This window comes from Oryx dammah, unplaced genomic scaffold (assembly GCF_014754425.2).
Source record: "Oryx dammah isolate SB20612 unplaced genomic scaffold, SCBI_Odam_1.1 HiC_scaffold_28, whole genome shotgun sequence".
NCBI lineage: Eukaryota > Metazoa > Chordata > Mammalia > Artiodactyla > Bovidae > Oryx > Oryx dammah.
Window position 1 is genome coordinate 15,508,495 of NW_024070212.1, and position 22,674 is coordinate 15,531,168.

The 22,674-nt window shown below is 44.5% G+C and overlaps 1 protein-coding gene across 1 annotated transcript; it reads left to right on the forward strand.

Moving 5' to 3' along the window:
* Positions 1-570: 570 nt before the first annotated feature.
* On the forward strand, positions 571-22,010 carry SHE (Src homology 2 domain containing E). The gene is made up of 6 exons (XM_040230440.1): positions 571-1,575; positions 4,830-4,956; positions 13,440-13,769; positions 15,634-15,790; positions 16,242-16,361; positions 17,849-22,010. Exons 1-6 carry the CDS (start codon positions 970-972, stop codon positions 18,075-18,077), a joined length of 1,569 nt encoding a protein of 522 aa, XP_040086374.1. The 5' UTR covers positions 571-969; the 3' UTR covers positions 18,078-22,010.
* The last annotated feature ends 664 nt before the right edge of the window (positions 22,011-22,674 follow it).

The window sequence follows — 22,674 nt, forward strand, 5'->3', positions numbered from 1 at the left end:
GGCGCGGGGCGGGGCCACTCCTCCGCAGCCAATCCCCCACCGCGGCTGCAGCCCCGGTGGGGCGGGAAGAGCTGGGTGCTCTCGGCGAAGAGCCAGCCGTTCTACCGGGACCGTGGCTGCAGCGGCTCCTGGGCCAGTGCCCGCGGCCTCTTCCCCTGATTTTAGTAGGCACTCTCCCACACACATCCCCAAAATATGCTTGCAGAGAGAGTGGAGCGAGTGACCGCGACGCACCTCTAGCTCTTTTGGGAGTGGAAGAGCTCCCATCCTGGGTTGGAGAGGTGCACGTGGCGCACTCGAGCTGAGCTTGAAGACAGCGCCTTGTCGAGACCCGCTCGGTGGTGATGGGGAGCTGCTTGTGCAAAAAATGGGAGGCCCTAACCACGCGGGCACAACCGGTCAGCACGTAAAGCTGCTGCTACCTTCCCCTGAACATGCACCCCCAGACCCGCCTCTACAAAGGCGCTGACCCCGGCGCCCCCGGATCTGGGCGGGAGGTGGCGCGCGGGGAGGCGCCAGTCTCGGAGGGGAGGGGCGCGCGGAGGGGGCGGTCGGCCCGCTGGCTGCCCACCGTCCGTCGCGGTGCCGGGGACACTCCCGCCGCCTCCGCTCCGTCCCCCCCGGTCCCCGAGAGTGTGGGCAGGGCTGTCCCGGGGCTTCCGTGCCCGGCCTCTCCCACTTCTGGAGGAAAAAGCAGGGGAAGCCCCCGGCGCCCGCCGCCTCCGGAGAGCCGCGGAACCCCCGGCCGTGCAGGCGCTGAAGACGACCTCGGGCGGAGCCCCGGTGCGTCGTGCCTGTCGCCGTCCGTGTCCGGAGCGGCGGCCCGCGTCCGCCCGCTCGGCGCCCTGAGCCCCCTGCTCCGGGCCGTAGAGACCCCACCCTGCGGGGCGTGGGTGACGGCCGGCCGGGGACCAGCAGAGCAGCCGTCGCGGGGCCTTGCCGCAGCCTCCAGCAACCCAGCCCCGGGGAATGCAGTGGCCCCCGGTCCCTGGCGCCTCTCCGTGTCTAAGCTGGGCCTCCTCGCTCGCCTGCTCCGCGGCCACGACGCTCCTGAGCCGCGCCGGCCGGGCCCCCCTCATGGCGGCCAAGTGGTTCAAGGAGTTCCCCCTGAACCTGAAGACCGTGTCGGAGCGGGCCAAGCCCGGCGGCGGGGGAGGCGGCAAACTGCGCAAGAACTCGGAGGCGGGCGGCTCCGGGCCCGCCCCGGGCAAGGGCCGCAAGAACTCGGCGGCCGAGCTGGGCAGCGGTCGGGCCGGGGTCGGCCCCGCCAAGGACAGCCGGCTGTCCAGGGATAGCCTGCAGAGCCTGATTCAGGCCGCCGCGGGCAAAGGCCGCAAAAACTCCCGGACCACCGAGGAGGAGCCCCACCGGGGCGCGGCCAAGAGCTCAGGCTGCAGCACCTACATCAACAGGCTCATCAAAGTGGACACTCAGGAGAAGAACGGGAAGAGCAACTACCCCAGCAGCAGTAGTAGCAGCAGCAGTAGCAGCAGCAGCTCTTCCTCCGCGTCCTCTTCCCCTTCGTCTCTGGGCCCCGAACTGGACAAGGGCAAGATTATTAAGCAGCAAGACACGGTAAGAGTACAATCTCCCTTGGACCGCCTCTGCCCTACTGAAGCCTAACAGTGGGAAGGGAGCATCGTGAACCCGCTGAACTCTAGGGTTTTTTATACCTCAGAGAAGATGAGGATGTATTTTCCCCTTCTGACACTGATGACCACTAAGTCATCATTTTAAATGATGACCATTTAAAATCATTTGTTTAATCTTGAAAAATTCTTATTCTAGCCTTGGCAACTTGGCAGAAATGTACTTTCCATTTAATTTTGTTATCAGTTTAGAAGAAGAATTGAATGAAACAAGCGGGTGCTTTGTTGAATTTGACTCCCTTGTAGATGTTGTGTATTTTAATTTACAAATCCAGGAGAATTGCAAAGCTAGACTTATGTATAACTTTTATTCTTCTTGAGCATAAGGAATGGTCACCTTTAAACTGCTTAAGTATAAATTTTAAAGCTCCAGGGAGTGGATTAGCTACTACCCACCTTCTCTGCTGGAAACTCCATCATTCCTTGCACTTTTACCCAGTATAGAGTTTCTCCACCCTTCACTAGCACCCTAAGTTTACAGCCCTTTCATTCATCCCATTGGAGAAGGAAATGGCAAAGCACTCCAGTATTCTTGCCTAGAGAATCCCGTGGACAGAGGAGCCTGGTGGGCTGCTGTCCTTAGGGTCACACAGAGTCAGACACTTCTGAAGCGACTTAGCATGCCTGCATGCATTGGAGAAGGAAATGGCAACCCACTCTAGTATTCTTGCCTGGAGAATCCCAGGGACAGAGGAGCCTGCTGGGCTGCCGTCTGTGGGGTCGCATGGAGTCGGACACAACTGAAGTGACTTAGCAGCGGCATTCATCCCATGAACATTTGCTGTGCAGGAGCCATGTAGGATAGGGGGCAAGGGGCTCTAAGGGCTTGGGTTGTGGAGGATACAGAACAGGACAAGGAAATGCCCTGAAGGAAATTACAGATCAGGAGAGAAGGTGTTTCCTGCTTCTTACACGCCAGAGGTTTTCTGGGTACCGTCCAATGTGAGACAGTTAAGAAGTGTGAAAAGACCCACTTCATTCGTACAGAGATGAGTTGGGGTTTTGTTTGTTTTTAAAAAGAGGAGAGAGAAAGCTTACACCCTGCTCTCAGACTCTAGCCCAGGTGATCCCTTCCTGTCATGAGGACTTTCTCTTTTCCAGGCTTCAAACATGCTGCCCCTCTGGGTGGGGTCAGGGGCAGGCAGCACATAATGTGTGTCTGCACTGGGCCTTCTGTTCATCCCTCCGTTTATTCTGTCCAGGTATTTACAGCATGCCCACCCGAGTGCCAGACACTGGAGGGAGAGTTTGGGAAGATGGCCAGCTCACCCAGACATTAGTCAGTGGTCTCTGTTGTGTGTTTACCTAGATCGTAAGCACCTTGCAGCCGAGCGCTGAGTATCATGCTGCTTGCTCCTCGTTGCACCTTGGGGATGCAGGACGCCTGAACGGGCAAGAAGCATGGAGTGAGAGAGTGAGTGGTGACCGCAGTCCTCTGCAGTGACTGCCCAGTTATTTTCATGGCCATTGCTTCTTGATGTCTGAAGTTTCTTAGGCCATCTCCGCCCAGGAAGAGAACTCTCATCCAGGTTGCCCCCTCCTCCTCATTTCTCCCCATTTACCTGGGTTTCTTTCCCGGCCCTGGTGGCACATCTCCGTGAACTCTTTGGAGAATATAATCAGAGATTGTAGGAAGGGCTGGGCTTCTTCCCTTAATTTTGATTCACCTTTGGGTTTTTTTATCCCTCTCTTTCTCTTTAACTGGAATACATGCTTTATTTATACTATCTTCGGAGCCTGGTGGGCTGCCGTCTATGGGGTCGCACAGAGTTGGACACGACTGAAGCAACTTAGCAGCAGCAGCAGCTGTTTATTTGTAGAGCCACATTGATAATAGGGGAAGTGCTGTGTTTTTTAAAAATGAATGTTTCTTGGGACTTCCCTGGTGGTCCAGTAGTTAAGACTCTGAGCTTGCACTGCAGGAGGCAGGGGTTCTTACCCTGGTCATGGAACTAAGATCCTGACTGCCTTGCAGTGCAGCCCCTCTCACCAGAAAGAATATATCTTTTCTCCATAAAATTTCCATAAAACTCTTCCTTCCTGAGAAGTACCTGTCAGACGCAGGCTCCCACATTGTCACTCAGCTGCGGAACTGAGAACTACAGAACGATTGCACTCACACCACCTTCCCAGGCACCTTCCTGTTTTTGGAAGGATGGATGCTTTCTGTCACAAACACGGATGAAAACTTCCCTGGTGGCACAGTGGATAAGAACCCGCCTGCCAGTGCAGGGGACACGGGTTCGACCCCTGGGCTAGAAAGATTCCACATGCCTCAGAGCAACTAAGCTCCTGCTCTACAACTTCTGAGCCCACACTCTAGAGCCTGCGAGCAACTTCCTGAGCCTGAATGTCGCAACTGCCGAAGCCTGTGTGCCTAGGTGCTCCTCAACAGGAGAAGCAATGAGAAGCACTTGCACGGCAACGAAGAGCAGCCCCCTTACCGCAAATGGAGAGAGTCCACGCACAGCAATAGAGACCTAGTGCAACCAAAAAATTTAAGAAATATTATTTTTTAAAAAACCACCTGATTGTTGTCCACGAGAATCAGTGCGTTTATAAATCACTGAACCTAGAACCCCCACAGTACTGTTTAGCTCTGACCTGTTTCTTAGGCTTCTTATTATGAAGCCTGTTTTTTTAGAGCTGTTACAAATTCCTTGAGGACGAGAAGGTGGTCTTGGTCTTATTTTATTCCCTCTCAGTGCCTAGCCAGTGTCAGTGGACGTGCAGTATCAGTGAGTGATGAGCTGACTTACCGTGGCTATGTTGCTCAAATAGTTGGCATTTTTTAAAAAACCAAAATCATAGAAGAGGTAGTAGACCATTCATTTTCTTCTACTCTAAAGGCATAGATATCCTTCACCCTGTGCCATCCACCCTGCCACACTTTAACCAGCAAATGCCTTATTGCCTGGGGGAGAGAGGGAGGTGAAAAGAGCCTTGGGGATAAGCAGGAGAGCTTGGATGGATTGTTGCCAATCAATTATACTACCAAAATAAACCAAATGTTTGTCCAGCTGGGTGGATAATAGTGTGATCAAGTGCAAAAGCTCTTCAGAACTGGTTGGAAATTTTGAACTCTTTGGGGGTCTGCAGGTTTTTAGTAACTTTTTTGATACCATTGTCACTCTGGTATGTGATAATTGTTAGCAACTTCCCTGTCTGGTTTTCTTACAGGTCATCATTTTAGAAGACTATGCTGACCCTTACGATGCTAAACGGACAAAAGGTCAAAGGGATGCAGAGAGAGTAGGGGAGAACGACGGTTATATGGAACCCTATGATGCCCAGCAAATGATAACAGGTTTGTAACCAGGAGCTGCTTTATACTGAAATCTCGCACTCAACTTGGAATGAAGTAAAAAAAAAAATTAATAAATAAGAACCAGTGTATATTTGGGGAAGAGAGGTGAAGGAACTTTATCAGATCCTCCTGTGGGGAAGAAACAGAAATTAGACCCAAAACTAAAGTCAAAATATCTAGCTAACATCCTTAATGGTTTTGTATCCTTCAATTTTAGAATTTGCCGGGGCGGGGGGGCGGGGGTGTGGTCTTTAAAGTGTAAATTTGCAGATCTTCTCAAGATGTGATCTCCAGTTTTCAGATAATTTAAATACACCTGTTGGCCACTGACGAAACTTTGACATCCATAATGGGAGTCATGAATCTGTACGAAGGGGAAATAATTCTGACTTATAAGTTGAGCAGACACTCTTGTCATTCTTTTGGGTGTTATACTTTTCCTTTTATTCATAATTTTCTTAAGTTGGTGTAAACAATGCTTAAGCTAATTATTTAGGTTTATTTGTGAATTTTTAGAGTAAGTTTTCTTGACTCCATAATGAAAAACTGCTGTTTCTAAGGGCTGACTCAAGGGAGCTTTGTTCACATGTCCTGGGTTTCATGCCTGGGAAAGGAGTAAGTGGTCACACATGAAAGATTTTGTCTCTTCTGTTTAAAAACAGATTGAAAGGCTGACAAGCGCGGGCTCCATAAGCATAGTCTCAGGAAAGTGGAGCAGGAGAGTAGTCATAGCGCCCTGGAAGGGTCAGGACAGGCCTCAGAGCCGGAGCTGCAGCAGGAAAGCGCTGCTCTGTTCCCTGCTCTCTGCTCACAGAGATAAGGCATCGCCATTTGGGGAGGTGCACCCTGGCCAGGCTGCAGCCCTGAAGGCCACTGGACTGTGACCTCTACTGAAATCTGTGAATGAAAGGAAGTGAAAATGAACTTAGAATTCTAAAAAATACCAGAGACTTGAAAGGAATAGGGGGAAAGATTTTCTTTTACATAAAACTGAGGGAAAAGCTTTTCTGGATAAAAAAAGAATGTTTTGCTTTAATTCACTTTTCTTTGTCCTTTGATTTTTATTCCTCTCTTTTTCTTTAATTGGGATAAGTTGTTTATATTATCTGAGATTTGGGGGGCGGGTTTGTTTCATTTTCTTATGGATCCACACTGATAGTAGGGAAAGTACTTTGCTTTTTAAAAATGAATAATTTCCCCCCATATAATCCTCACAAAATCCTAAAAACTCGGGGACGCTAATACTACCCCTTGTTACAGGGTAGAAAATAAAACCAAAGAGTTTCTGACTCTCATAAGATGTTCGTAAGGCTCTTTAAGAGACAGAACATAAATTAGAACCCAGATATTCCCACTCCAGACTGAATGGTATGGTTTCTACACCAAAGTGCCTCAGGACACATTCGAAATGGTATATGCAAAAGCATTTTAAACTTTACACATAAATAGCAACTTACTCCAGTATTCTTGCCTGGGAAATCCCATGGACAGAGGAGCCTGGTAGGCTACAGTCCATGGGGTCACAGAGAGTCCCCACGACTTAGCAGCTAAACAGCAAGAACAGCAACAAGGCATCTTTCCACTCAGACTCACAAAGAAAATTGTATTTAGAAGTCAAAAGTTTGTATGTAACTTGTTGCTTTTCCAGAAAAAAAATTTTAAAATTAAAAAAATAAATAAAAGTCAGTGTCCAATATGAAATAAATGTAATAATAGTAGTAGCTAGCATTTAATATTGGAGCACATATTAAGTCCCAGGCTTTGTTTTAAACAGTTTACAGGAACAAATGTATTTAGGAATGCAACACTAATACATTCAATTAGAGAATAAATTCAAATTTATTAAAAATGTTAATTACTTAATTATAATTTTTTCCTTTGCTCTTTTAAAAAAATTTATATTGGTGAATTTTAAAATATACTTCATTTAAAATACATATCACAAAACACCTACTCAATTAATGTAGAGGATATACCTCTTATTCTACACATAGGTTACACAGCTGGACAGAATAACAGGAAGTGAGTTTACCGGAAGCTGGAAATAAAAGATTTGCTACTGGGTGGGTTTTCTGGTTTTTTTTTTTTTTTCCTTTTACCTTTTTTATTCAGTTTGCTCCCTGTAAGGCTTGTCAAACTCCAAGTTCAGAATGTCTCATATTTCTTGAGAAATCTTAGGTGAATAAACAAAATTGTTTATTTCAGAATTTCTGCAGAAGATAGAGAGGATTCTGATAAATATAATTTAATTGTGGCGCTCCCAATTTCTGTACTGCCTTTTTAATACCTGTGAAATGGGAGTAACATGCCTGATTTCAACAATGTCTTGGATGTGTAGAACAGTGTTCATGATGGTATTTTGTAACAGCCAACAAAAATTTCCCAGGCATCTCTTTGCCATGTTCCAGGTCCTACACTGGGCTCCGGGCATCCAAGGAACAAGATGCACAGGTCGTTATGAACCTTACAACCCAAGGGGCAAACAGACCTAATAGCAGAAAAATCATCACTGAGAAATGTGCTAAATGCCGTGAAGAAGAGAATGAAAATCGTGATCTGCCTCAGGAAGCGGGAAGGAATAGAAATTAAGAAGCATTTATTACTTTCCTATGGCCAAGTACCTGTGGGACCCAGACTCCCCAGATTTCCCTTTGCCCAAAACTTTGCTCTTAACTTTTAAAAGCTAAAGATTTGTAAATTTCTGAGTAAGTTCTCACTTAGATTTATCCGAAGGATTGTTTTATGAAAAAGATAGGACAGTGAATATGAGGCAATATTAGTTTAAACCTGTTGTTCTTCTGCTAAATTTGCAGGAACATTTTGGCTAAATAATTAGCAGAAACGTTCTACTTAATTTAGCGTGATGAGTTTTTTCCACCAAATGAAAACATTAGCATTGGGAGAGTTTTTCAGAGTTTCCTAAGATGAGCCGTCGTTCAGCACGTGAGTTCCTTCTGCAGTTGATCTTCACACAAGTCGAGTGTCTCCTAGGTGCCAAGTTGCCAGGTTACCTTACGAATCCTACCATCCTGTGTGGTGGGCGTTAGAAGTGTCTGATTGACAGAGGAGGAAGCTAAGGTACAGACAGATTCAATAACGTGTCCCAGTTATGCAGTTGGAGAGTTGGGATACCACGTCACCCACCACCCTTTGGTTTTAGTTACAGAGCTCCAGTCATAGGTATCTTTAAATTTTGGTTTTTGCCTCCAAATGGTTTTATTGGTTGGTATAAATAGTCAAATCTAAAGGAGAACCTCCGTTTAAAAAACTGTCCATTATGGAAAAGACAGAAGACTTTTGATTTACTTATTTTGTCTGTATTTTGTTTGTTAAACTTAAGTTTCACAACTTCTGATTTATACCTGCTTTTGTTCAGATATTTAGATTTGTTTGATAGGAAAACGTTAATTTTAAATCAAAAGCTTGAGCACTGATAAAAGATCCCTATTTCTGATTCTAAGGGGAACATGGAGCTTTATAGGGCTCTAAGTCTGATGTTTTGAATACATGAAATGGACTAAGAGAAAAGGTATATTACAAAAATTGTAACTAATATTCTACATTAAATCTTTGAGGCATAAAGTAAGATATGGTAGAGAAAGCAAGGGCTCTGGAGGCAGTGGGCTGCCCCACCGACTACTGCACAGCCTCAGTTTATTCATCTGTGAAAATGGGCTAGCATCTCTTGCTGCATTACACTGGGCTTCACTGAAATGCAGGTGCAGCATGCCTCGTACATGCATCCATGGAAGATATCACAATTATTTAGACACTTTGGAAAGAGAATTCCATTTTTGAAGAGAATTCTTAACAAGTATGTTACTGTTGTTTAGTCTCTAAGTTGTGTCTGACGCTTTTGTGACCCCATGGACTGTAGCCTGCCTGGCTCCTCTGTCCATAGGATTTCCCAGGCAAGAGTACTGGAATGGGTTGTCATTTCCTTCTTCAGGGGATCTTCCCAACCCAGGGATGGAACCCAGGTATCCTGCATTACAAGCAGATTTTTTACTACTGGGCCATTAGGGAAACCCCTGAACAATTATAGGGGACTGTTAATTGCTAACTAGATAATTTAACAACAAAAAAAGTCTTGGTCTTCTGATGTTTTTAAATATAAATGGCATAATTCTGCACAGCTACAGTTGGAAACTGAGAAGAGAAAACTTTTCGGCTCATGTTATGTTTCTCGGCACCCAGTTGCAGTTTTGAGCTGGCACAGGTCAGGCCTCGGTTCAGCACTTGGTGAAGTGGGTGTTTATCTGCAGCCCGCTGGCTGCATTCTGTTGTCTGCCGTGGTAAATGGTCTCTATCGGCAGAGCCAGGGTGTAGCTTCCTCTGGCCATTTCCTCCTTCTCAGGCTCGTTTCCTCTCGAAGCCAGCTCTGCACGTCAGGGGCTATTCTCCTGCAGGAAGGGTCGGCTTGCAGCCGCGCGATTGTTTCTGTTTCTATGGCGCCTCAGGTTGGGGGCAGCCAGGTGCTGGAATGGACTCGAAGGTGACTCCCCTTCAAGGGGCAGAGAGGCCTTGTGTGTAAGCCCTTTTTTCCCCTCTAATTAAATATTGTTTTAAAAGATTTCACCCCAACGCGGGATCGTCCTGAGATGGAACATTCTCAACTGTATGCCTTCCAGTGTTTTTCCCAGAGCTCTTAAGTGTACACTGACTATCTAAGCTAGATGGACTATAAAGCCCTCTTCGTAAAAGTAAGACCCAAACACATGTGAAATAAGAACTCAAGATTTTAATCAGGGTACATCATTTTAACCCAGACTCATTGAAATTTCCTGTGAACAGGGCTCCTTCTATCTTAAGGTTGGACTCAACTCTTTCTCCATTTAGTTCAACCTGGACAGAATTGAGGTGAGGACTTTGAGAAAGGTTTCCCCAGCCTGTGCCAATCTAAACAGAGAATAAAGTTAGGTTTTGATCAGAAACTTTAAAATTCTAAATTCGTCCTTTGAATGCCTTTGTGTTTTCTCTTTCCTAGTTCTGTAGAAAAGTTCTTTTTCAAAAATTCCAGCCTTATCTTAATTGAACCAAGAGCAGAGTGTGTTTTTTTGTTTCTTGTTTTCCATAACGCCATCTAGAATAAGCAGTGAAGAAAAAAAGCTGTCGATTGAAAGTTAAGAGGCTTGGACTGGAGATGCTGGAGACCTCAAACAACCCGAGGCACCTTCCTGGCCTGGGGGTGGGGAATGGTCCTTAGCTCTCATATTCGGATGTGGAGATTTTCATGCTAGGGGAACCCTTCTCCTTGGGCTGGGGCTAGCAATGATGAAATTAGTCCTGGAGTGCAGGAGGAACTGAGGTGGCGACCCAGGCGGAGTAGGAGTACATCTCAGGCTTCTCTTGCTAGAATCATCTGGGGGAGCTTTAACAGCTCCAGCTGCCAGATTTTTGTTGTTTAGTTACTAAGTCATGTCTGACTCTTTGCAACCCCGTGGACTGTAGCCCACCAAATTCCTCTGTCCATGGGATTTCCTGGGCAAGAATACTGGAGTGGGGTTGCCATTTCCTTCTCTAGGGGATCTTCCCTACCCAGGGATGGAACCCATGTCTCCCGCTTGGCAGGCAGATTCTTTACCACCAAGCCACCAGGGAAGCCCCCCCAGCTCGGTTAATCAGGACCTGTGTTGATGAGACTCAGGCCTGAGTCTTCATTAAAGCCCCCCCAGGTGATTCTGTGTACCAGACCTGCAGTTTTATAGGATCCAGCTGCAGCAAAGGGCCCCTATCCAGCAGAGTTATAACCCCATCCTACAAGTAAATTTTGCCCCTTTGAATTAATGTCCTGATTTTAATAACTTTCCCCTGCAGTGTTTCATTTACCATCCTTTCCTTGTTAGAGAAGTCTGATGGAGTCAGTGGTTCTTCTCTGTCATCATGCCCATTTTCGGTTACTTGTAGAAAGTTTCACTTTCCCTTGTTTCTGTGGCATTGTAAGTCTCCTGATCCTCTTCTTCCTTACCTGACCATTCCTCCTCAGCCTTTTTTGGTGATGCTTGTTTTATCCAGCCCTAACTGAAGTCCCAGATTCTGCTTTTGATCCCCTCTCCTTTTCTCTGATGATTGCTTTCATTCTTACCAACCATAATCCATGTGTGAGTAACTCCTTGACATGTACCTGTGACCTTCATCTCTCTGCTGAGCTCCAGATGTATGTTGTCACCTGCCCAGAGAAGTTCTAGAACTCCTTCCCCTCACTCCCTCCTCCCATCCATCATCCAACCATTATTTAGCACAGCTGTTTCCTACAAAATCAAACAAGACATGGGGGGGGTCCCTGGCCTGGCAGTCTCCACCAAATTGGAAGTTCAGACACGTCGACAAATAAATGCACACACTGAGAGAAGTACAAGGTGAGAGTGAATTGATGAAGCAGTACCACCGGGGGGAGGTTGGGGCATTGGAGAAGGTCAGTCAGAGAGAGAACATGCTAGGCCAGACTCGATTGGAGGATTGGAAGATCATCAGCTCGCCGTGGGCGTAAAACAGGGCAGCGTGCAGGGAACTTAAGAAGTTCTGTTTGGTTGGAACAAAGAATTGGATTTCACGGGGGATAGGGTGCTGTTGAGAGATGAAATCAGAGAGGGAAGTAGGCAGTGATGTGACTACAGAAGTGTCCCGTGCCATGCTGAGCAGTTAGCACTGTGTAAGTGGACAGTTGAGAGCTTATGGGATGGCAAGTGATGAGATGTTTGTGTTTAAAAAGGTCCTCCTCACTGTGACCGGGTAGACAGACTGAAGGCTTCCTCGTGGGCATTTAGAGGAAACCACAGCACAATGCTTGAGTTGGCCTATGGTAGCACTGGTGGTAAAGAATCGCCTGCCAATCCAGGAGACATAACGTGGGTTTGATCCCTGGGTTGGGAAGATCCCCTGGAGGAGGAAATGGCAACCCTCTCCAGTATTCTTGCCTGGAAAATTCCATGGACAGAGGAGCCTGGCAGGCTTCAGTACACGGGGCTGCAGATTCATTCGGACACGGCTGAGCAACTAAACAACAACACATGACGCCTCTGGGCCCTGAGCTACTCAGTCCCCAGATTCTGCTACCGCTGTCCCACTGTGGCTCGCTGGCTGGTTAGCCGGTGGATAGAAGATTTGCATCAGATATTTGCATTTATTTCTAGGCTTCCATTCAGAGGATACCTTTATTCTATCTTGTGCACTGTGTTGGAATTCTCTTACAGCCAAAAAAAAAAAAAAATATATATATATATATAGAGAGAGAGTTATTTATATAGTTAATTATATACAACTATAACAATTATATAATAATTGTTACTACCTGTTTAAAAACTTGTAATGGTTCACTACTGTATACAGAACAATCAAAACTTTTTAATTCTGGCTTTTAAAACTTCTCCACTTTGGTGCCTGTCCTGCCTTTTCCAGCTTCCTCTCCCATACCACCTCTCCTCTCCTGGTCTTCTGTCCTTTGAACTTCTCTCTCGATTCCCCGTGATGGGAACAAGCCCTTTCTCGTTCCCACCTCCATATCTTCACTCAGGCAGCTTCCTCCACTGGAAAAGACCTCCTCCATCAAAGTGAATACATCTTCCATTTCTCTTCCACTTGGAGTCAATCCAAGAGTAGTGGCTACGAGTATGGCTTCTAGAGCCCAACTTCCTGCTTTTGAATCCAGGCTTTGCACTTGCCGTCTTGAGCAATTTCCTTAAACTCTTTGTGCTTCAGTTTTGTCCTGTTATATGGGGAACTAATAGTGTCCACCTCATAGGGCAGTTGTGAAAATTACAATGCACTTAGAAAAAAATATGTAATGCGTGGTACACTATTGCTAAATGTTCGCTCTTGAGATATTATTTTGTTTTTCCCCCTAACAACTCTTTTACATATTCCGGGAGATAGTGAAGGACAGGGAAGCCTGGCTTGCTGCAGTCCATGGGGTCTCAAAGAGTCAGATATGACTTAGTGACTGAACCAACAACATTCTGTCTTGTTAGCCTGTTAAGTATTATTTGTAAACGCATCGCTAGGTCGAAACCACCTTGAAGTCAAGAACTCTAATGAACCTAAATATCTTCCCTCAATGGATGTGGCCCAGTGCTTGAATATAGTAGACACTCAATTTTTGTTAAAATACTTTGCTCTCAGCTTCCTAACAACTTCCTTTGAAGATGACCCATACTCAAAGGTGGAGACAAGGGGGACCAGGAACTATGGAGCAGGTCGTCTGAGGCCCCTTCTCTTCTCTCCAACCACACGGCCCCAGAGGCAGGCCTGCCTTCCGGTGTGATCCCTAATGCTTGGACTTGATCCCGCATCTGGCTCAGGGGACTGGCGGGAAGTTGTAGGGCCCTCCCCACCCCCACCCCGCGGTTAGCAACAATCCAGGTGTTCTCCGACCCTTCCAACCAGACGGACCGGTCTGGTTGGAAGAGAAGCGGTGATTCGGTGCATCACCGGGCTTCCGCGGTACATTTTCTTCAAAAGTATTCTGTGCGGTGTGTGTTTTTCAGAAATCAGACGACGAGGTTCCAAAGACCCCCTGGTGAAGGCGCTTCAGCTGCTCGACAGCCCCTGCGAGCCTGGAGAGAACGGCCCGAAGCCCGAGGCGCTGGCGAAGCGCCGAAGCTCCAAGGAGCTGCTGGGGAAGCCGCCGCAGCTGTACGACACGCCCTATGAGCCGGCGGCCGAGGCGGGCCCGTTCGCTGCCGAGGGGCCGGAGCGGAAGGCGAGGTTGCCCCCGGACAGCCACGGACGGCTGCCCCAGGACGACGAGAGGCCCGCGGCCGAGTACGAGCAGCCCTGGGAGTGGAAGAAGGAGCAGATCGTGCGGGCGCTATCGGGTGAGGGCTGGGTCCGTGTCCTGCACCTGCCTTCTTTCAGCTTCCCAGCTGGAAAACCCCCGCCCGCCCGTTCAGCCAAGGCGCTGTTCTTTGTGTTCCTCGACTGCGAGTTTCTTTTTCCAAGAAATTTGATGACGTGGGGAAGTAAAAATTTGGCTGTGGTTGAAAGAACAGGACTGAAGAAGACCCCTTAATGTTGCAGGGGGTCCTCTATCTTTCTGGGCATCTTCATTTCCTTTTATCCTTGCAGTGTGCAACTGTTTGGGAAGTGCCTTAAATCACTACTGGAAAAAACTTATGTAATCACCACTAAAAGCTATCACATTGAGAGCAGCTTCTTCTAACTCTTGGTGCTGTTCCTCCAACCTGTTAACATTTCTGTTTATAATAAGATGGCAGTAGTGGGTCAAATGGACTATAGGAGAGGTGGTTGGAAAGGAGGAGGAAGCTAGCTTTTTTTTTTTCCTGTCGAAAATCCTCCTAAAGGAATCAGTTCTTCAGCTGTGAACTGTTTTTAATAAAAGGAAGTTGATGAGTAGATTGTCAATAGATATTAAAGGTCAGTCTCCCTCCTGCTTCTCCCAAGACATAGTTTTTCTACTTACCTGGCCACCTAATTTCTTTTGCCTTTGTAAAAGTTAGGGATATCTTTTCCCTCTAACAGTAAAGCTGTGCTTTTGATTAAAACTGTCGTCAATGTAAAGGGTGAATAGAAAAGGTAATTTGTTTGATAGCAAACATTTGAGTCCGGATGGGCTTTCCCCGGGGCTCAGCTGGTAAAGAACCTGCCTGCCAGTTACAGGAGACTCAAGAGATGTGGTTTCAATCCCTGAGCTAGGGAAGATCCCCTAGAGAAGGAAATGGCAACCCACTCCAATATTCTTGCCTGGAAAATCCCATGGACAGAGGAGCCTGGCAGGCTAGTCCGTGGGGTCCCAAAGAGTCCGACCTGACTGAGCATGGGTGTGCGCACACACACATATTTGAATCAGGTTTTCTTTTTGTGTGCTTTAATTTTTAAAATAATTTTATTCACATATAGTTGATTTAGTGTTAATTTCTGCCGTACAGCAAAGTGACTCAGTTATACATATATTCTTTTTTATATTCTTTCCCATAATGGTTTACCACAGGGTATTGAATATAGTTCCCTGTGCTGTTTAATAGAACCTGTTGTTCACCATCCTATACACACTAGTTTGAATATGCTAATCCCAGGCTCCCAGTACTTCCCTCCCCACCCTCAAGTCAGTTTTTGTTTTATTTTATTTTTATTTATTTATTTTTTTTTGTTTTTGTTTTATTTTAGAATTATTTTCCACAAATCCCTGCTGGTTTCCAACCTCTGTGCTAGATGCTGCTCATTTTCTCTCTTTATCTTCTATCCAACCTAGATGTCATAGCATTGTTAAGACTGTTGATAGTTTCTATTTCTCAGTTGATTTTTCTCTTTATTATTTCATAGTGAAAACTTCATTTGGTTTCATAGAACGATACACACTCTTGGAAGGAGTCATTACCTGAAACTCTGTTTAGTCTTCTATTCTAAATATACCAGAAGGACGAGTTTTTTTAAAAGTACGTTCTGAAATATACTGAAGTGGTTTCTCCTCATGTTCTAAAACCATTCTCTGTTAATGAACATCTTGCAGTAAAAGTGGGGGTGCGTGTGGATGCTAGCAGTATGATCTGATATCAAAGACAGCAGGAGCTCAGCTACCCCAGGGCCTTTGTAGTACATTTTAGCTCAAATTAAAGAAGGAGGAAAGCTGCTTTCCTAAAATGAGCCAGACAAGTTCTTTTCTTTGAGGTGTACGTAGGTCATCTCAGTGGCCTCTGATGTTAAATGGAGCCTTCCTTCCAGTTCAGTTTGAGGGCTCCGAGCGGCCTTCTGTCAAGGAGGAGGCAGTGAGACAGCACCACCGGCAGAAGAGCTGGACCCAGAAGATCCTGAAGCCAGCCCTGACCGAACACAGTGAGGGGGAGCGAGTGGACCCAGCCCTGCCGCTGGAGAAGCAGCCGTGAGTCTCCTCCCCAGACACGCGTGACACAAGGTGGCTGGCAGCTTGTTGAGAGCCTTGGCAGGGCACACTAGCTCATTTTAAGTCTTTCTGGTGTTGAACACTTGTCTGGGTGGGGCTTATTCGTGAAAACCCCTTTTCCAAGCCCAGTGCCTTTGTGCCTAGGGGAAAATGAGGCCCTAGAACTGGATCTCAAATTCCATTCCCCTGTGTAGAGTGAAAACTTTTTAAGTGACTCTAGCCCTGTTAACTCCCTCTGGGGGTGATGGATAGGTTTTGTGATCCGGGATTACCCAGATCTCATTTCGTCTATTTTGAATGGGAAGCTGGATCTAGTCCAGGCTGTTGAGCTTTCATGAGAAGTTCATTTCCCAAATTGCTTTATGGAATGAGGCCCTGTCTGGATTGGGATATTGATGCTCATGGTTTCTCCCCCCGCCCCATTTTTCAGTTGGTATCATGGTGCCATCACCCGTGCTGAGGCAGAGAGTCGACTGCAGTCCTGCAAAGAAGCTGGGTACCTGGTTCGAAACAGCGAGTCAGGAACCAGTAGGTACTCCATTGCACTAAAGTGAGTATTAAGCATCCTGGGCTCTCCCTGTCTGGATCAAGAGTGGGGTGCAGACTTTCCTATCATGGGAAAATGACCAGGCAAAGAAGATATGTTGGGTTAGCCAAAAACTTCATTTGAGTTTTTCTGTAAGATCTTACACTTTTTGGTCAACCCAATACTTTATATGGTCCACAGGGATACATATTGACAGAAAATAAGATGCGTTTACTTGGACAACAGAATATGACATACTTTGTTTAGGATGCAAAATTGAGAGAATTCCCTGGCTGCTCAGTGGTTACGACTCGGCGCTTTCACTGCCATGGCCCGAGGTTCAAACCCTGGTCAAGAAACTAAGTTCCTGCAAGCCATGTAGTGCAGCCAAAAAAAGAAAGAATTCAAAATTGGTGTTGGGTAAATGTCCCAATATGCCTTATGATAAAGAGGGATAAATATCCCTATTTCATTTCATTGTACCTTCATTAGTTTCTGCCTTTTGTGATCTAAATTATTTCTTAGAGAAATAATTTCTGATAAAAATAATAATTCTAACAGGATAGTTCAGTCGTTCTTTTACTCTCAGTGTTTGGGGCTTTAAGTAAATCAGAGATTCCTTGATTGTCACAATGCCAACTGCAATTTTGGTACCAGTTTCTTCTGTTGAAGAAGGAAACAGTGCCTTGCGATGACTCCCCTGTCCAATTGTACACAGAACATTCGTTTTTGCCTGGTAGGCTTATTCCAATAAGCCCGGTGTCATGGAAATTCTCTTTGCTCTGCGAGTTCAGTGGTGCTATATTGGAGGATCATTGTCAAGAGCCCTAACAGCATTTCCTTCCTGAGGAAGCTGAGCCCCTGCAGCTGAAACAATCAGACTGGAGGGGAAAAGAAGTTGAGGGGGGAGCAACATGGCTCAGAAAATGGGATAGGCTACCAGATACACAATACCAGGAATAGCTTTGCTGTGTTCCTGAAGCGGGTGCTTGTGGATTAGATCTTTGAGCCTTCGGTGCCAGCTGTCATATACAACCAGAAACAGTGTTTCCAGATTGGGGGGTGGGGGGAGGAAGAAACAAGTTTTATTATTATTATTATTAATGTTTCCTTTGGGGAGGAAAGAAAGAGGAAACCTTTCACATGTCTTTCTAGCCTTGAGAAGAGGTGAGTTTAAACTTCACCTTCATGGTCTCATTCTTGGGCTTAAGCACTAGTTTGGCAGTTTGAGGGGAGGAACTGAGCAATTTTTTTTTTTTCTCTTGGTCCAGTGCCTGATGACTTGTGTGTGTTAAGGATAAATGACCCAGGGGTGATGCACATCTAACTGAGGGTTGTGAAGCTTCTGTGTACTCTGCTAGAGTGCTGAAAGCTCTTCTGTGTGTATATAACAATTCCAGGAGTGGCTGGGAACCTATTGGCCTGTGAATCTAGCTGAGATTGTTTTCGGTGAGGAGGGATCCCTCTGCTCACTCATTCATGTCTTCTCCTCAATTTTGGTTTTGTTCCAGGACTAGTCAAGGATGCGTCCACATCATAGTGGCTCAGACCAAAGACAACAAGTACACCCTGAATCAGACGAGTGCTGTCTTTGGCAGCATCCCGGAAGTGGTACACTATTACTCCAGTGAGAAACTGCCCTTCAAGGGGGCAGAGCACATGACCTTGCTCTACCCTGTACACAGCAAGCTGCACCAAGGTTCAGCCTCCAAAAGCCCCAGCGGAGCCTCTCACACCTAGGAGGGCATCAGCACCCAACCGGATTCTCAGGGGATAAGGCTGGACTGCACCGTAATATTTGGGAGGAAGCAGGACTCTTCATATAGAAGTCAAGAAGTCTTTGGCTTTGAATCCATTCCATGACACTTGGTTACTGACCTGTGCCTTTTCTCCTTGCTAAGCAGTTCTACAGCGAGAAACCATAATTTACCAGTTGCCTCCACTCCCTGGAGCAGGGTTATCTATTTAGGGCGTGACCCTCAGGAAAGGTAAGTCAGGAGTCCAGAAATACTTAAGGTTCTCCAAAAATGCACTAGTTATTCCCTGGAATACCTAATTTCCAAATAAACCAACAAACTTGGCAATTATATAAAACAACAGAAAATGATCAAACGGACCCAAAGAGCATGTAATATAAGTCCCCTTCTTAGGGAAAAGCATGAACAGTGGAAAATGAGTAATAGTGGACTCTTTGGAAAAAACTACCTTTCTCTCTTAAGGGTCCTAGTTCAACTCCAGAGTCCATAAAAAGTCACAGCGTTAGAGTCTGGCCAAAGGATTATTTTGTCGGCCAGCCTTCTAAGCAAAGTTTGTGTTTTCTCAATTTCTGTGGACTTTTTTTGACAAATCAGTTATATAAGCATAAATAAGAAGGAAGATGCCTGTGATTTAAGAATCACCAATATAATTAAGCATTGGCAGTATTGCCATAATTCTGAATTATAGAATTAAATTGCAGAATAAGATACACAACGAAGATTTCATTTCTGAATTTTAACAAATCTGAAAATTTACAAAGCTCAGCAATTGTTATTGAATAATAGAACCTCTGGTCTCTCTTGGTTCATCTTTGTCCATTTTAGTAGTGATTGAAACAACTGAATTTTTCATTTTTAGCCCTAAAATTAGATATACTTTGCATTTTAGAGTAAGTTTATGTGTGTGTATATATATATAGGGTCCCCTTATATATATATATATATATATATATAGGATATGATTGTGGGAACTGGGTCTCTAAAACCTGCAGTTTCTCTCATGCTGTACAAAGCAGACTGTTTTGCACTATATTAAAATATTTTAAGAGACTGATGTTTTCTCTAACCTCTACTGCTTAAAGATATTATAATATTCATAGTATCATTATCTTTATGATTTATTATGAACTTATATCACCAATGTACTTACTGTGAAAAAAAAAAAAACAACTGTGGAAATGGCATACTGTGAGAAGGCGCCAGTGAGTGGCTCTGTAATGAAAATCGAGCAGATGCTTCTGCATTCTGGGGTTTGTAATTTGGTTCTTGAAACTGGTCCAGATACAAATGTGCTGACTGTCATCAATGAAAAGTTAACTTTTGTAACTAATGTTAAATACACAAAAAAATGTTGATCCAGTTAACTTTTAGGAAAACATATCCTTCTTGTTATTAGATATCATTTTACTATTAGGATTTAGAGATTAGTAAATATTCGCATCTTTATTCAGTTAAGAATGTACCCAGAGTTGTGTGATCTTTGTTTTTAAAAATTTGAAAAGAACTTTTCCTCACTGGATCTCAAGAATGTTCTGTTTTTTAAGTACTGATAGAATTTTTTTTTTAATGTACTGGTGTATGCACTTGTCTTTAGTACAAGATTTTTTTTTTAATGTTTAGCATTCATAGTTCCAGTTCCATTCACCAAATATTTATTTTCTTCCATATACAAATAATTCATTCTATTAAGCTTATTTTCAGTTCAGCATTCTAGAAATTAAATCTTGCTTTTTACTTATTCTACAAAGGAAGTTCAGCAGTATCCCAATTTTACTAAATGCTGAAAACTTTGTAAAGTTTTTCTTTGCGCACGAAATGATTTCTGGCCGATACCCAGCAACTGTGATGACTGTAATAGTGAAGTAACGCTTTGAAAGCCGATCTGATGCATTAAGTATTTATCGAGCTTCTATCATGGGCTCAGTATTGTGCTTCCTTTATGCTGTTTTTCTGTGACAAATTAAAAGTGGAGATGTGGCGTTCATATATAGTCCAGTTCCTTCGAAACTGTACAGGAGGTTGTAGGAAGAAGAAACATAGTAAATTAGTAGAAGAGGGGGATAAGCTACTATTTTCTTCCTGAAGTTGTGACAGGAGCTGACAAAAGCCAGGGAATTCACAGCTGGGTGGTGGCACAAAGTACCATATGTTCTAAAAACAATTAGGCCCAGCAGGGCGTCCCTAATGGCTTCCTTGTTAAGCCTCCGGGGCCAGCTGATCTGAAGCCTTGTGACATGTCTCTCTGAGCTCTGAATGCTTGTGTCTTTTTGTCACTTGGTCCTGATACAAGTGTTCTCCTGTGGTCTTCATTCTCTTGAGTTCATTCAGTCTCCTGAAATATTTTCTGATTCCTTCTGGAGAGAACAATGTCTTCTCACAAATTTGTACTGGTTTGCCTTGAATTTTAGCATCCATGGAGCTTTTTATGACTATCCTTTCCTCTTTATCACACTTTGTTTCTAAAAAACGTTTTGCTGCATGTTACAAGATGGGTTTATCTCACTGTCTCCTTTCAGGCCTCTAAGGACAGAGAGTGAGGGGACATTTCTGTTTGCTGCCACAGTTTTGTTGTTGTTTTTTTTTTAAATCAGGATGAATTTCAACCACTGCAGTTGGTATATTTAAATAAATAGGAATAAAAGAGAAATGTTGATACATGTACAAAAAGGTAAATACAGATATGCCTACTCTGTTCTGGGGATGGAAGTGTCCTTTTTAGTTATCCAAAGTATTTTCTTAAGAAATATGTATCAAAAGAGCCTCTATTCTTTGCTGCTTTAAGCCTCCTGTTTTGCTGAATAGTTACTGGTTTATTGACCTCTGCCACAGGGTGGGGAGTGTGGGCAGATAATTTACAGGGCCAGCCAGATGTTTTTGAGATAGGTGGGAAAATAGTCCATATTTTTTAATTGGGTCATCTTAACTATGTAATTACTCTGTTTAATGGCCATTGTTAGTAAATCTTAATACTTAATTCAGAAGAACAGCTGAGCATTTGAGACGTTCTTCAGTTGCTTTTTAAATGAGAGTAGCTTTTCTAGTCTATTAAAATGTCCTTTTTTAGTCAAAGGTTAATGGCTCATTTTTCCTTCAGTCTAGGGGGTATATGTTTCATTTCCCTTCTCTCCTGATCCTTTTAATAGAATATTTAGCAGAATTTATTTGATATCTTTCTCACCGATGTCTTTTATTCATTAGTTGTCTCTTTCTTATTTCCCATAACCAGCACTATCTTGGCCTTGTGATATATTTAGAATCACTCTTCTTTATTGTCTTCTCCAATTTTTGTACCCCGTTAACTTGGAGAAACTTGGCCTGCAGTGAACCTTAATTTTTGCTACCTTAATTTCTGACCCTATAGGAAGAAAATGATGGTGTGTTACTGCCATCTAATGGAAAGAAGGAAAACTGCAGTGGGAAAACAAAGCGCATTTAGGGCAGGGTTTTCTGCAGGATTTCTGATAACGGTCCTTAGCAGGAAAATGATGACACAGCAGTTGCCATCTTGAAAGCTGCCCTTTCCACAGGAAAGGTGATTTGCAACCTAATACAGCCATCATCAGGAGGCCCCTGGACTATGGCTGGATCATGACGTTTAGAATCTGAAATTGTTTCATAATATGCTGGCAAAAGGTCATGGAGACAAGCATCTCATTTTTGTCACATTCTTAACCATTCAGTTACTTTGTCTGGGGCCTTAACATCTTAAGTATCAACTAATACATAATGTTAAGTTTTGAAAATATTTGAAGATTGTATGTAATACAGGTGCCTATCTATAGTACTTTAGTAATTTATAGTATATCAGAAGGATTTTATTAAAATTTCTGGATGTATTGCAGTAGCCAACATAAGCTGCATGCCCTCCTGAAGATGGTTTACTCTGAAATGTAACTTTAAATAAACATTATTCCAAGAAAGTCTGTGTTTCTGCTTGAGTCAGTTAAAAAAAAACACTTTTCTGCCATAGCAGGGAGAGTCAGAAGTTTCATTTGCAATCATTATTGATGAAATGTGTAAACAAACCACAGGTAAACAACCAGCCAGTGTGACCTTAAATTTTTTTCCCCAGGTCAGCTTGAAAGCTCTGTTTTCCTTCCTAAATAAACAATCACCCTTGTTTTTGAAGCTTTCCTCTTCCATTTCCTCAGTCTTCTTCTCACGTAGGCAGTTGTTAACATTTGTCCTTGCCCCTGACTAGGTATCTGAGTTGTGGCTTTGCTTTTGCTTTTATCTCTGTTGTCCTTATGCACGTGCCCAGCCCGTCTGTGGGCATGGCGCTATCATCTGCTGTGAATCTGTTTTTCAGCCTCTACCAGGTGGTTTCCGTACCCAGCCATGGCTGAGAGCTGCCATTGGAAGCAGCTCTTTAGAAACCCAAATTCACTTGAGATTCTAGAAGGCGGCTATCAAAGTCTGCATCTGCATCGAACATTTATATAAATTGCCACCAGGTGGTATAAGTGCTCGTTGTTTTTTCCCATCTGTGTCAACAGAAAAGGGAGTTTGGGTTGAGAAATGGTCACCTCTCCCAGTCAGCAGAGCAACTGAGTACTTGTTTTCAGAAATCAAGTTGAACA